Source organism: Montipora foliosa, chromosome 13 (genome assembly GCF_036669935.1).
Source record: "Montipora foliosa isolate CH-2021 chromosome 13, ASM3666993v2, whole genome shotgun sequence".
Taxonomy (NCBI): Eukaryota; Metazoa; Cnidaria; class Anthozoa; order Scleractinia; family Acroporidae; genus Montipora; species Montipora foliosa.
This window is the reverse complement of record NC_090881.1, coordinates 13,044,264-13,059,504: the sequence shown is the minus strand read 5'-3', so window position 1 is coordinate 13,059,504 and position 15,241 is coordinate 13,044,264. Positions and strand designations below refer to the sequence as shown.

General features: G+C 38.5%; 1 protein-coding gene across 6 annotated transcripts in view; it reads right to left on the bottom strand.

The window, feature by feature from the left end:
• Nucleotides 1-15,241, bottom strand: part of LOC137983717 (phospholipid-transporting ATPase IF-like) — a 73,239-nt gene that overhangs the window by 32,102 nt on the left and 25,896 nt on the right. For all 6 annotated transcript variants that reach the window (XR_011118998.1, XM_068830890.1, XM_068830893.1 and 3 more), the window contains 11 exons: nucleotides 14,486-14,535; nucleotides 13,619-13,757; nucleotides 12,869-12,959; nucleotides 10,291-10,349; nucleotides 8,782-8,838; nucleotides 7,226-7,315; nucleotides 3,026-3,094; nucleotides 2,363-2,461; nucleotides 1,465-1,508; nucleotides 756-824; nucleotides 569-642 (listed from right to left, as the gene is read on the bottom strand). Coding sequence is in view for 5 of the 6 variants with exons in the window: in XM_068830890.1 (XP_068686991.1) it covers nucleotides 569-642; nucleotides 756-824; nucleotides 1,465-1,508; nucleotides 2,363-2,461; nucleotides 3,026-3,094; nucleotides 7,226-7,315; nucleotides 8,782-8,838; nucleotides 10,291-10,349; nucleotides 12,869-12,959; nucleotides 13,619-13,757; nucleotides 14,486-14,535 (841 nt within the window). In the remaining variant the exon portion in view is untranslated. The remainder of the gene's footprint in view (nucleotides 1-568; nucleotides 643-755; nucleotides 825-1,464; nucleotides 1,509-2,362; nucleotides 2,462-3,025; nucleotides 3,095-7,225; nucleotides 7,316-8,781; nucleotides 8,839-10,290; nucleotides 10,350-12,868; nucleotides 12,960-13,618; nucleotides 13,758-14,485; nucleotides 14,536-15,241) is intronic.

Sequence of the window (15,241 nt, the reverse complement as noted above, 5' to 3'; positions counted from 1 at the left end):
TTTGATCCTCAGACTCGGCATCATATGTGGGTTGAGTTTGTTGGTTCTCTACTCTGTATCAAGAACCAACCTATGATTTGATATTTGTTGAATTGACTCAATTTGATTTTGGTAGGGTCCCTAATTAGTGCGTTGGCACTAATTGCATTTGACTGTTAAATAATATATAAAGTATGGTACCGAGGGAAACAGTGAGTTTCATTTTCTTGAGAGTCTTGTTGTTCGTGTCGGGAAACATCATCACTCGAGGGAAAACAAAACTAACTAGTTTCCCGAGAGATCAGACACTTTAAAGTGCTATGTTATGTATATTAAGACTTTCCCTTCAACAACCACTGCAAAACATCTGGCGTGGGAAAAAAATGCGGAATTGTATCACGGTCAGGATACATTAGAATTTGATCAGGAGCATACGACCAAGAATCAAACAATCATGCAAGGTAACAAGCACTTGGCAATCAGACTTAAATAGAAAACAGATAAAAATAGGAAGCCTGTTTGATCACAGCAACACATTTTTAAAAATAACCTCTTGATTTGGCCTTTCTTGCAGTGCTTGAAGCCATACCTTTTGGCGATTTTACAATAACGCTCATTCTTTTTCTATTAGAATCAAATTCCAGAACATGGAGAAGAGTGTATCTAAAATCAGAAAAAAGAGCAGTGTTGAATCAAGCTATGTTTTGGTGAAGGAAAAAAAGAAATTACAGAAGAAGGTAGATGATGCAATAACATCACTTCATCGGTAGACCAACCTCTCGATTGTATTCTCAACCCTGACTTCTAAATCATCTCCAACCTTTCCTCTATATGTGACTCCAAATCTGCCAATGACCAGAAAAGTCTGTTAAAACAAGTTTGGTTCTCCTCGACTTTAAAGAAGACATGGGATAAACTGTACATGTAACACTGCACTTTTGTTGAATAAGGCAAATGAATGATAAAGATTACTGGTTCCTATCTCGTTCCACAAGAGAAAATTTTGATCTTTGCCCTTGAGAAGAATCAGTGGTCTTCAATAGACCAACTTTCATAAATGGCGACGTCATGCATTTACATTCTTTTTTATTTATGTTAATCAGACCTACTGTCCTCATTTTGAAACAAAATATTGTTTGGAAATTTGCTAGTCGTAGCAAGGCTATAATTATAAGAAAGGCTTATTAGGATTAATAGCCGCATTATGAAAGAAGTCTATACAGAAGTAATTTGAAAGTGCTGAATGGCCATTTCATTTGGTTCTTTTCTCTCGACAAAGGCCCACTTTGAAGCTGGTCATAAAGGAATGTAACAGGTGAAATACATGTATAAGTTTAATTTCAGGTCACAATGATTTTATCCAAGGTTTATTTGTAATTTCTTTGTGTCTCGTATTCATCATAAAATCAGGTTAAAATCATTTTGACCTGAAATCAAATTTAAACGGCAACATTTAATATTTCAATATCAACATGGAGTGCTCACCTCACGGCAGCTTCAACTAGAGCTTTTTCATCTGGCGATGACGCCTGCAAACATCACAAATAACAATTTGCATCCATTGTATTCACGTTGACGGAAAGAGGAACAGTGGTAAGACGAGATAAACCGTGACCTACAGGGTTGAGGGCCAAAACATGTGACAAGTATACTTCTAGCAATCGTCAGTTGACAGATGACCTACTGTTGGGCGTTTGTTGGCCGATTGTTTGTTGCGTGACTTTCCCGGGTTACCGTCAGTCGGTTGGAGGTGCTCGATCGATCCTCTTTAACATTACCCACCACCCTCATTGTCCACACAGCTAGCTTCCAGTAAAACTCCAAAACCTCATTAATAATTCACGAGCGAAATGTCCGAAAAAAACAACGTAGCGTGAATCGCTACGGAGCAATCTGATTGGCTGGTTTTTGGTCGTGATATTACAGTATGGATCATTACCATGGAGACGGCCTGTTTCCGTATTTTTTTTCTCTCCCAGGAAATTCAAGTTCAGTGAAACGTAAAAAAGATCTTAAAAAGTGAAGTATATTTTTTTCATCACAGCGTACAATTATAGCAAGCGGAATTTAGTTTTACATGTAGAAGGTTGCACTTCAAGTTCACTGATGGAAGACAAAATTACGAACATTCATCAAGCGGAAAAATGTCTGATGGTTCAAAGAAATGACAACATAGAATAAACAACTTATTAACCTCACTTGCTTGGGACTGCACAGCGGAATATTGGCCCTTGGTTGTTTTTGTACAGACGGAGGTCTGTACTGCCACAACCTTGGGCCAATATTCCCTAGTACAGCCCTTGCACTCGGCTAGAAGGAGGTGACTACTTCAAAGCTATTACAACAGCTGTTCAGCATGAGCGTGGCTTCTTGAAGCCCTAACCTGATAATGATAGTCGTATATAGCATTCTGAGTTGTTTCTTTGGAAGCTTGCACAGTGTGGCAGAGGGAGAGCGTAAGAAAGAACTCCATCACTTCCGTCTGAAAAAGTGAAATCCCAAAAAAAAAAAATTACATTAATGAAAAAGATAAAAATAATAATAGTAATGATACTAATAATAATTTCAATGAACAGGTTAGTGTTGAGACCAAAAAATTGGTCAACTGGGAGTCAGAGCAGAGGTTAAGATTTTCCGGGTGAGTGAAGCCCAGCATTTTTTTTTGTAGATGACACAGACTGACGTTTTGACAATCTAAGTGGAAGCAATTTCTGAGTCACATGATTTGAGTCACGTCAGTTGATCGCACAAATACTTTGCGGTCTTATTAACAAACAGATTCCATGTTGCCATGTGTGCGTTCAGTAATAGAGCACAGATGACATCAAAATGTGATGAGAGCAAAAAAGAGGCACATAAGCCAACAGCCGAGTGTGTGGCTGATTAAATACGATTAATACTCCTTGCATGCTAAACAGCCTAAAGTATTTTTGGTTTTTGTTTTGTTTTGTTTTGATTTTTTTATTCTTATTTTGTAAACAGCCCAAAGTTCATAGCATGGTCAAGAAGATGAAAGTGCATGCAAGTATATCCTACAAGAACACACCGTAACACTCTGTGCAGAAACACAAGGTCCATCTGTTTGATCTGTCACGAATAACTGACTGTTTAATTCCTGCAGTGAGAGAAGAGTTTAATATTAAATTAATGTCTCAAACTGATGAAGTTACCTAGTTACCTAGTTACCTCGGCACACTTTGGGAGATAGTACTCGTGGAAACAAATGGTTGTGACGCCTTCTCAATTTGAAGCTTCTATCAGCGTAAGTAACTGGGATCTTAAGCCATTAAACTAAGCTGCAATCGTTTTGAAATACTGCTAGGTGTGGATTATCAAATGATGGTTTTTTTCATTGCAGGTTAGATTTGATTTCAGGCCAACCTCGTTTAAAATGATTTCAACCATTGTAGGTTGAAATTGCAAGAAGTAAAGATAAATGAAAATCCAAGAGAAATTAGAAAGAAACTATTTGTATATTTGCCAATAACTTGGTCCAGGAGGTGAGTTGATGAACGTACTATAGCTTAATTTTTTTCATGAGTTATTTTATAAAACGCCAATGGTTGTCAAGTCTAGGAACTGATTTCAAATGGTTAGCTTTAATGTTGGGGTTAGGCATACTGTGCATGATGACAGATTCTACTTTTCTATCTGAGAGCTTTTTAGAAGGACATTATTCATGGAGGGCAGGGGTCAAGAACATTGAAATACCATCTTCAATGGAATAATAAAAGAACTGAAACATACATGATGTATTGTTGATTTTTTATTTGCCAAGTTATTTGCTGTATCTTTTGCTTACATTTTAATTCATATTAATGTCACACACAATTGAAAACGCAGTATTAGTGGGAGGAAAAAGGCTCGGGATAAAGAGTCGTCCAGGAACCAAGTGCTGCCTGCCACTGTGAGGCCAGTCACTGGGGCTAGGCTAGTGCCAGCGACTGGCTTACTGGCTGCGCACAGAGCACGGCTGCCCTGAGCAGTGTACAGCTATGCCAAGCTCCTAGAAGGTTGGGCCAGCAAGGGAAAGTGGATGTGACACCGTTTCTCACCCAAGCTAGGACAAGCCCAGTATCACTTCAGTGTGGGAGTGACAGGTTGGCGCCGTCAACACTTAAATCGCCATGGTTCTGGAACAGAATACTCCACACTGAGGCTGCTAAAAACAGATGCCCCACCCAGAATGGTGCAAATGCAAGATCCTCTTAGAAGCCTCAGAAAGAAATCTTCTAAGAGGGCTTCCTTTACCAAGATCACTAAATCATTAAGAAAAAGTTCAATGTCATTTAAATGGATAGTAAAATAAACGTCAAGAACACAAGCCAGTGGCAAAGCCGGGCCAGTAAAGATCAAATAAGAATCTCTAGAAAGATCACTAAAATGTTAAAGGTCCACCTTCAACCGACAGGCTTTCCGAATGTTCGCATAGCAGGTGGATCTTGTTCCGCATTTTGTGGGGCATTTACAGCAGCAGCAGTAATGGCTCATCAAAGCTTTTATGGCTCGCTTGGAGTGCGTGGTCGGCGCCTCTGCGGTTTTCCTTTTTCCCGCTGTTTGTGGATAGTGTTTTTAGTCGTGGAATTAGCAGTTGTGGCTGGCCAGTTATCGGCAGGTTGTTTTTTTTTGCTGGCATAGTCAGAGTACTTCTGTTGTCATTATTGTATAATCGCTCATGGTGGGAATTTGGGGAGCAAGCGAAAAAGACTCACTTCACAGTCAGAATAAACTGAGGATTTCTCAGACAAAATGTGCACGCATAGCAAGCCTCAACAAATTCAATTGGATACCAAGTTGGCTGGTCCCAGTAAAAGGAGTTGGGAAAAAAATGTGTCTTGATTGGTTGGGAAGCAAATGAACAAACAGTTGACACAATCAGTAAGGTACAGACGTCAATTGAGCTAGCGATTACTACAGTTTATGCTAAAGCAGAAACAGCCAATAATCAAAAGCAAGTGAAAACAAAACTTTGAAAAGTCAAGAAAGAGGAATTTCATAATCTACATTCTGTTGTGCAGACTCTTGTGTTATTTCTTTTGAATGATCAAATAAAATGTTTGTTTGTTTTTTTAATTTTACTGAGTCTGTTTGTCGAGATGTCTGTAGTGATAAATCCAAACTTTGCGATTACTTTGGCATAATTTCCTTGAAGTTGTACTATTTGAGCAAATAGCTAATTTGGATGAAGGGGCGTTTCCCTGTCCATTTTAATAATTTTCAGTGTCACATAATCCTGAGGTTCAAATTTCTTCTTTTTCTTCTTGTCTTTCAATGCCTGGCTCATCCACTTTTTCAAATTGTTAAGCATTTTCCTGCTTTGTATTAATGCACCTGTGACGTATCCACTCATTTGTCGCCTTTTGATGCCTTTTCTCTGGGAGATTCCGAAACCCACTTCATATGGCATTTTGGCAATGTTATGTTTTTTAACATGATTTTTTTCCAAGATAATGACACCAGTGGTTTTCTTTTCTTTACTTAAAACGCGAAGGCTATCTTTTGTTGTTCTATTTGCCTGTGCCGGCATCCTTTGTTCACAGTGCGAACGTTGTTTGCAGCGAGAGTCTGTCATCACATCACTCACAAATTATTTCCCTGTATCAGATTAACACTTTGACCAAAACTGCAATATCCAAAACAGATGTTCCGGTGTTCTAGGAAGTCGGATGTTTTCTTTATATATTAAGAGAAAATAGCCACGTTACCAGTTACACATAGTCTCCTTACAACAATTACAGGTTATTCTACGAAACTCAATCATCTATTTGCACATAAGAAAAAAAATCGGTTTGTTATCACGACTAACAATGCTGCCTTGTTCCTGGAGTATTTTGCAAAGCGACAAACTTCGTATTTGTCGTCACCGTTGACGATATGTCCTTCAGAATCAAAAGCCCACTTCTTGCAAGCAATTTTTGCTTTTGTTGCACTGGAAACTCACGGCATTTTCGCTCTTCTTGAGATAAATTTGGCCACCCTTTAACTTCTTCATAAAATGCCACCGGCGACTATATAACTGTGGATAAGCTGCAATTTTTCCAAGTCTTATGTTGTGTCATTTACGAATGTGCCAAATGGTAGTTACCGCAGAGGCTTGGAAAAAAAGGATTTCAATTGCAGATTTGATAGCTTAGTGGTTAACGTAGGGGAGATGTAATCTTGGACGTCCAATGCTGCAAGGGATTCGAATCCTAGAAGCAGCATGTAATACTGGCAGCTCAAAGTAAGTCTGTAGGTAATGATGAAAGAGTGGAAGGGAAGGGAGAGACAGGAAGTGGAAGAAGAATGGAAGGAAACCAAAAGATGGAGGAGGAATTTTATCAATCTCTTTTTGCATTATTTTCTTTTTTTATTCCCCCTAAATATGCATGCCCTATTTGTTTTTTGATTACATCCCCTCAAAAAAGAGAAAACCCTTTTTCGACAGTTCATCATGCCCTAAGTTGGAAACAAATTTGACCTAGGCTGAAACGAATTGACCTACAATACCAGACATAACTAGTTGGTCTAGAACCATCGTGTGACAAGATCGTAGCTTATACCAGATCGCCCTCCCCCAAATTCAATGTTGTGTGAGAATCTTTTGGGCGACTGCTAGTAGTTGTGAAATTCAACATTGGAGGAGGGAGGAAACGGGGGTGGGTGTTCCAACAAATGTCACGAGTATTGTAGGTTGAAACAAATTGACCTGAAGTTACAATTTGACCTGCAACATCTAATTTACTGTCATTGAGGATATGCCAACCATTTGAAAATTTATAGTCTTGGCGGTACTGCAGGAAGATTGTCCTCTGACACTAAAATCCACTACAAAAAAGTGTTGATGCACTTGAAAGTCAAGTCTGGAAAAAAACCTTCAGCACTCTTCTGACACCCCATGAAATCTACCCCTACCACTCCACCACTTACTAAAATTTCTTTAATTGGGTTTAATGTGACACCCAGATAGAACCCAGAAAAAAGTGTCTGCACATATTGCCTTGGTCTTTCCAAGTTGATGCAATATTCACAGCACTGTGATGTTGACAAAGTTAATTGCGAAGTAAGGCAAGTACAATTCCAGGATCTCCCTGTTTGTGAAGAAAAAATGGTGGCCATTTTAATGTCTTAAACTAATCCACCACAAGAGAAACCTTTTCTTTTCTCTCAGTTAGAAACATGGCCATTGCTAATGCTAGTAAAGACTACTGGCTATATCAGAAAACCTAAGGCCTTGCATAAGGGGAGTAACAATTATATAACTTACCACATATTTTATACCATTGATAGAGCATTCCCTAAACTGCATTTCATTTTCTGTCAAAGTGCCTGTTTTGTCAGTAAAAACGTACTCCACCTATTGACAGACCAGAAGTACCACAACAACAAATAGGTAAAAATGTTTTCCTTCTCGGAAGCCTATAACATTCACAATTATGGCTTGTAGTCGATTATCAGTCTATAGCCTTGATTAGGTGGCTTTTTCAGACATCACACAGCTTTTTACAACCCTATCTGGAAATGGGCTGTACATACACTAACGATTGGTGCTCAGTTGTTTGGGCATGCAGGACTTTCATGCAGACGATCGCAGGTTCAAAACCCCGGTCAGACCTACACTCAGGGTGAAAATAACTAAGGAGAAAGTGCTACCTTTGTAATTTCATCTGCAAATGGTTAGACTTTCAAGTCTTCTTGGATGGACTATAACCCATTGACTCCCGGGAATGAGAATTTTACTCTGTCTAATGCAAGACGATTTTACATGTCAACTGGGGGTGTCCTAAATTAAGGTGCCCTGGGAGTCAATGGGTTAAGCCACCAACTTTTGAGCTTGTTGCAGATGCTCTACCTACCTGCACATGGGCGATTATTTAAAGTTATTTGAAGTTGGGCAGAAGAGCAAAGGGACACTTCGTGATGCTTATTTAACTACGCCTGCATCTAATTGGGGGATTTTCTGGACATCTGTGACAGGATGGAGATAAATTACGCGTGCAACTTGAACAGAATATTTTTTTTCTTCTTTAATGTTTTTGAGATTGATACTCTACCAGTTGACCCACCAATTAAGCCAACTTGAAGCTGGTCATTTTGAAAGTTTGTAATAAACTAGCCCAGCTCAATGTTCTCTATGCAAATGTCACTTCAACTCATGTTCATTGGTTTCCTAGCTTTTTATCTCTTTTTTTCAATGGACAGACAACTACGAAGCTTCATTGCGTTGAAGCTTTGGGTCCATTGCCAGAGTGTTTCAGTTTTGGCCGTGATCAAATTCCTTCACAATAGGCAAGTTGATTTGTCTTCGAACGTGCCAAATTCGGATGTCAGTCGTTTTGTCTACAATTCGATTCGCCTACACATGTACAGTAGAATCGCCAGTACAACAAAGTCAATTGTCATTGACCTACGTAGCAGAAGTCGCAAAAAACACAACATATTCAAGGCTGAGCACTTTTGCATAAATTATTCAGATAATATTCTTGATTGGTTATTTCTGATCAGTGTGAATTAAACTTAGCTTGGTACAAAACTGTAATCTTAAAAGAGCTTTTTTGCTCGTTTCATAATTAAATTTGTTCTTTTGGACTATTGGCCCCAGGTTTCGAGTGTGTCTAAGGGAATTGGCCCTTCACGCGTAAGTGACCCACCTTCAATGTAAGCAAAACGACTTGATACCCCAAATTCAACATCATCACACTTTGTAAATAGCTTCCATTCATTCGGGATTTGTAACAGTGTTGTGTTCAGTTGAATTTTTGTTGCATTCTATGCATAGCCCATAAAATACAAAGTACGTGTAGTTCTTGTAATTTTTTTTACCTGTCCCAGCTCTTCATTCAAATCTGAAGTATTAGCAATTGCATGTTCATCTGTATCCTAAATCAAATAATGGAAAAAAAAAAAGGACTTTGTTACTCCAATTTGCTGCTGAAAAGTTTAAATCTTATTAAATACCACTGAGATGTGGGACAGAATCCGGCAGTCCTGTGCACCTGCAATCTCAGCCAAAATCTGTTAAGACAAAGCGGCAACAACTTATCCAAATGTTTTACTTAAGAGCTGCCCTTTCGGTTTCCCCTCCCCTCAAACTCAATGTTTAATTCTCTTGGTCAGAAATATACTGTAGAACATATGACAATACTCAGCAACATTGACTGAGGGGGGAGGGGAGTAGAAAGAGGAGAGTAAGTAGGGGTGTGTAAAAATGAAGATGAATTTGTTTCACTGTCTCAACAGTTTTGTCCGAGATTGTAGCTTCGCGAACTGTGTTCTGTTCGGTTCTGCCATGCTCTAGCTGTGTTCTGCCTTGTTTACGTTGTTCAAGAAACCCAACAAAAGGTAAAGTGCAAACCAGAGAGAGAGAGAGCAATAAATGAAACAGTTTAATTTCCAAAATAAAAGTTTCATGTTGAACGGAGCCAGACTAGTAAATCGAACCAGACAGGCTGTAGTCAAGACTATGCTTCCACAAAATCAAGTCATCCCAACGAAGATTCAGACCCAACCACTATGAAAATAACACTCTATTTTCCCACACAAAGGTTGCAGTTCTTTCCTTAAGAACCTAGCACAATAAATTCTGGCTGATCCCAAAAATGCCCAGTCTTAGTGCTAATGGAGAACCTTTTGGCAACTGTTGATAGCTTGTATTTTGGTCAAACCTCCAAGATGTTGCAGAAAGCCTGAAACTCAACGATACATGGACCTCAGTTCTATAGTTTGAATTTCAAGTCTTTTACCCATTCGTGTTTGTGTGTATGTTTCCAATAAAGAAAAGAATCAGTAGTAATAAAATAGAATGGTTTCCAATTGAGTGTCATAAAAGAAATACCAATCACAGCAGGTGCAAAGAGCGCAATGAACCAACCCAAATTCATAGCAATTTGATCCATGTAACTTGCTCAAAGTCCAGGAAAAAATTGCTCGTGAAAGTGCTCAATGGTTCTGGTTTTCATTAGTCGATAAACTGGCACAAGACTTTTAAACCAATCACTAAGTGTAACAATTGCAATTGCATAATTATGAAAACTGCTCCAACAGTAAATAAAATAATGCAAAACAATGCAAAATAAATAATCAGTATAACTATTATAATACCGAATTTTTTTAGTCGGTTATTCAAGTTACAAGGAAGGTCTACTTGGTATAAGCTCCGGGTTTTTTTTAATGAGATACTTGACACTTTTCTTTTCAATGATAATTTTAGTGACCTATTTTTTTTAATCATATGCCACAAACCCATGACCCAGCACTTACAATTCACATATCATACAAAATCATTAAATTAATGCTGTGCTGACCTTCAGAAATTACATGAAAATAACCCACCTCTTGGTACATCTTCAAGTCCCAAGCGAAGAACAGAGCACCAATGAATTTCTGTAGCTCTAAATCAAAAAAAGGAAAATTAGTAAAAAATAATATAAACTAATTGCTGATAAAATATTTGTAGAGCACCACAAATTTAACCCAAACGTTCTTTTTCAAAATGAAAAATTTTGAGTTTAAAAAGTCGACACAGAGGAACTGTTCTTTTAAATCAGGAAATTGAAGATCTACAACATGGTCTCCAACGACAATGCCACAAAACAACAATATCATTGGTTAAAAGAAGAAAAATAATTGTGCTGCACGTGTGGCACACATTTTGACACATATTTTTGAGGTACTCATTCTGCATAACAGTAATTGACATAAAATCACCAAATTTGTTTTGACTACAACGCAAGGGTACAAATGTGAATCTTTCATTCTCTACTTTTACTCTCAAACCGCTCATGCATGCCAATTTATTTAGGATATTTTGTGCACATTGTACGACAAAAACGATATGGGCTAATCGCGCACTGAAAACTTACAATAGTGCAAAGTTGTATAATTTGAGGTAACGTTTTCGTCCACATCGCCATCATAGATCTCAAAAGTCCCTAGCATGTCTTACAGTGAGCAGAGCTTGCACTCAGTCAAGAGACAAAAAATAATATTTCTTGTTTGATACTTTACATTGAAGTGTCTAACTGAGATTAAGGAGGCCATGATTAAATGACAGAGTTGATGCAACACTGCGTAAACTTCCAGGTACCGAGTTCCACTCAGGAAAAGTGTGTGAAAAAAATAAACGTTTGATAATAAGAGTTCTTATTGGATTGTAGTTAACGACATGACAGATGAGAAGTATCGGTATGATGTATTTGGCAGCCACTTGGAGAGAGCTGGAAAGGTGTTAGCATGTACATAAACAACAGACGGGCTTAACCACTGATCGCTCTTCGAGAGACTGTCTTCTGATGCTGCTGGTCATGTTCGTCACGCTTTACTCCCTATGATAATCACCTTTAACAAAGCATGCTGCACGCTGTTGTACCTTTTCGAGAAATGAAATGGACACCCTTCTTGTAATTAAATGGTTCACTTCGTTTACACACTTGGCCTGAAGTATTTGAGTTTAATAGCTCGACTAATTTATATAAGCAAGCTGGAGACATTCGTGACTTATTTAATTTTAACTTAACATCATCACCTTTGAAAGCTGGCAAGTACTATGCAATTTTCAAGGACTCCAGGCCTTTGATTAGGATTTCCCAACACAAGGTCCACGAATGAAAGGGATATGAAAACGAAGTGTAAGCCCTCAAGCCTAACACTCTGTGCAAACGCAAGCAACACTGTGGGCCCACTACTCCCAACATTGGCCGTGGTCGTATTAGGGTTAAAAACCAGTGTTTACAGAGGTGCTTTTTGGTGTTTTTTTGTTCTACCTCGTCTTAGGTAATGGGAAGTTTAATAAACTCGCCCTTCCTGTGGTTGATGGCAGCGCTAAACTCGTGGAACACTCTATAGCTGTGGCTTTTCCAAAACCAAAGGTTACAGCAGTAGTGCGAAAAGCATTTCCTGTACCCAGTCTCCATAAAGCAACAGCGACCCTCTTTTCTATTGGTACAGCTCTTCGAAATCAAGTATCTTGACAAAATAAATCAGAAGCCAGTACTTGACTAATCAAGTCGAATGTTCTACGTGGTACCCTGAATTGTTGCAATTGGTGTTCTCCTGTTAGCCCTTCTTCGCATTTGCCTAACTCTAAAGGCAAACGCAGGGAGCTTTCCTCTCTGAATCAACAATCGACGCAATTGGAAGGTGTGCCTCACATTTAATGTATGGAGAATGAAAAACCTCCACTTCATAAACAAAACGATAAAAATTACAACCAAACTTGCTACGTGAACACGTTGATCTGGCATGATGTTTAGTTAGTTTTAAATGAAACCAATGTTCATCACCCATCTGTCAATAAGTCAAAACATCAAACCCTATGCAAAGGAAATGCGACCCTTAAACACTACATTTAGTGTTAACAGTAAAACGTACATTAGATATATTATTTTACACTGTTACTCTAGAGTCAACTCCTAAAGCGACTGCAGCCATTTTGTTGTGTGTTACATGTTGCGTCTGTTTGCACAGCCTGTTAGATGTCGTTGCATGCAGTTTGGAGTTGTTACACAAAGTTTGAAACTGGTCAAACTTTTGAGCCAACCACTCCCAGCATTTCGTTTGTTGCATGATCGCTGAAGCGTAGCACAACAATGTTGGATCTGTTTGCATAGCTCTTCCAACATTGTTGGGGCCACGAACGTGCATCGTATATGGTCTCCATGGAGATAGCAACCCCTTACATGTTGATGGCAGCAGAATTTTGTAACTTTACGAAGTCTTATGGGTCGTATCCTTCCCATAACACGTGTCACTGCAGGTCCTTACATAGTTGGCACTTGTTGCATCTGTTTGCAAAACACTGCTGACACCACCCAATATCTGCTGAACAACAATAATATTGGGGGGCGTTGCATCTGTTTGCACGGAGCCTAAAACCCAAAAGGTTTACTCAGGGCTCACAGCAGACACTCACCTACAGTTACATAAAGTGATATTGGAATCACATAATTGAACAAAATGAGGAACACCAAGAATGAGTCCAACACCCCATTGGAGCCAGTAAACTGAAAAGAAACCCAAAAGAAACTGTCATAATCAGGTCTTTCATAACATTATTGTAAGATTTCCTTCAGCCTTCTTTCCTTTAAGAGTTTCAAAATATAGCACACACACAAACTTTCTCGGCCAAGAGTATCACCCGGCAACAACGTTATTTTCACTTAAACATTGCTCATCAGCACTTTTGTTTGTTACAGCTAATCTACCAGTCACGACAACAGTACTCTTAACGCCAGTTTTGCCCAAGACTCACGTTATCCCACATGTCAATTTTAGCATCCTTGAAGGTGTACCAGTACTAGTAGCTCTTTCTTAACCAGACACAGCTCTATGAGCTAGCTATGAAGAACATAAAAAACAAGACCGGGATAACTGAGTCCTTCATTTACAGATGCTGTCTTCCCTGTTGTCGCTTGCCTTTCACCTACAATATTACCTTTTTAATTCTCATACTTTGGTATAATTGACTTAATTTTAAGAGAGCAAGTAAATTTATAAATTTCTTGTAGACTTAATAGAGAAAGTAAATTTATAAATTTCTGGTGGACTTTTCAATGGACTTACACTGTAGTTGCAGATTTAACACATAATGTTCAAGGCCTTTTTAAGACATTTGGACATCAAACTTTCAAGAAAGAAACTTAAAAAAAACACATTAACATACTGTAATTTTGGGTATTTCTACGTAGACATAGGATGGTGTTCCAGTTGGAGTGCCTTGTTTCCAGTACATCAACCCGGTACACAGAGCCGCTTGGAATAACAGTACGATCAGGAATACGATCAAGAAAGTATTCATTGTCCTGAAACAGATTCAATGTTCTTGAAATGTCAAAAGCAAATTCATGAACTGCAATTGAACTACATGTATGCCTTTCCAGGCGTGTATTCAACAAAATCATTCCCTGTTGCCAATTTGCATCTGTTCAGTAATAGATCACAGATGACATCAAAATGTGGTAAGAACAAAAAAATGGCACAGTAAGAGATCAGTGAAGTTTCAAAAACAATTTAACAGCTGTAAACAGAACCCACAAAAAAAAGCTCAAGCTTGAAGATAGCCTGCCTAGAAAGCATTTCAATGCAATTTCAATATTTTGGCCACGCAAAAAATGGGACGAGAGTGCAGCCACAACTTCGAAAATCTTTTCCCTAGAAACACTTGCCGTGTAGGCTACATGATGAACAGGACTCTGAAACAGAAGCCGATGGGATTGCACCCTTCGTACTTAGACACAACTGACCTATCAAGTTATCTGGCAGCTAGTCAATGTACTGCTATTGGTTCTGCTTAGAGAAACTTTTTTTTTTTTAAACATCACTGGTATACAACAATTTTGGACACTCTTTACAACAACATTACACATACTCAGATGTCAAAAACTTGGAAAATTGTACAGTGTACAAGTAAGTTTGCTCAAATTTTGCAGTGTTAGAATGCAGATGGAAGCCTGGCTACAGATCTTGAAACTTAAGGCAGCTGTAGATTCAAGAAAAAAGATTCCTTATTTCCACTGAAAATGATCCATACTTCTCTACAGTTGAAAACTTGTGAGCTCCCGGCTGTTGATTAAGAGCCATCTGAAAAACAAACCAAACAAACAAAGGAAAGACATCAGGAAGCTGAAAGAAGGGCAAATACACTGTAACTGCATGTTTATGTGGCAAAAACTATGGCTCTGCAAGCTGATCATCATGAGTGTTTACATTTTATTTACATGTATGAGACACTCATTTTTTTAGTCATCCAGTATTAAAATTACAGGTGCTGATTGATAATCTCAAAAGTTGTTATTACAAGTGACAAAAACATCCCCCCCCCCTCCTCTCCCTGACAATTTATTGCGCATGCACTTGAAATCATACATGTACATGTAATTAGCCCTTTGACTCCAAGGATAAAAGTTCCCGACAAACTCAGTTTCTGTGATTGTTTTAGGTAATCTCATCCCTGAAGGACATCATAAAGTACACTCAACCTTCATACACCCTAAAAATTTTCACCTTAAGGGGAACTGTAAATTGCCGATGCTCCATATTGGCCTGAAACCAAAGCTTTTTTGTTACGGTTTAATTCTGGACCCTAATCTGTGTTTCCACCTGTCAACCCTAAAAAGTCCAACTTTTTGAAAACAGTGCCTTTCCCACAGGCTCCACATTTAGAACCGTTTTAAAAGACTCATAAATGTTTCTGGGTGTTTAGGTGGACCATGGACATCAAAACACCAAGTATTCAAACCAGAATGCAGTGGTGCAGATAAAGAACATGATGTTGAAATTATTAAGC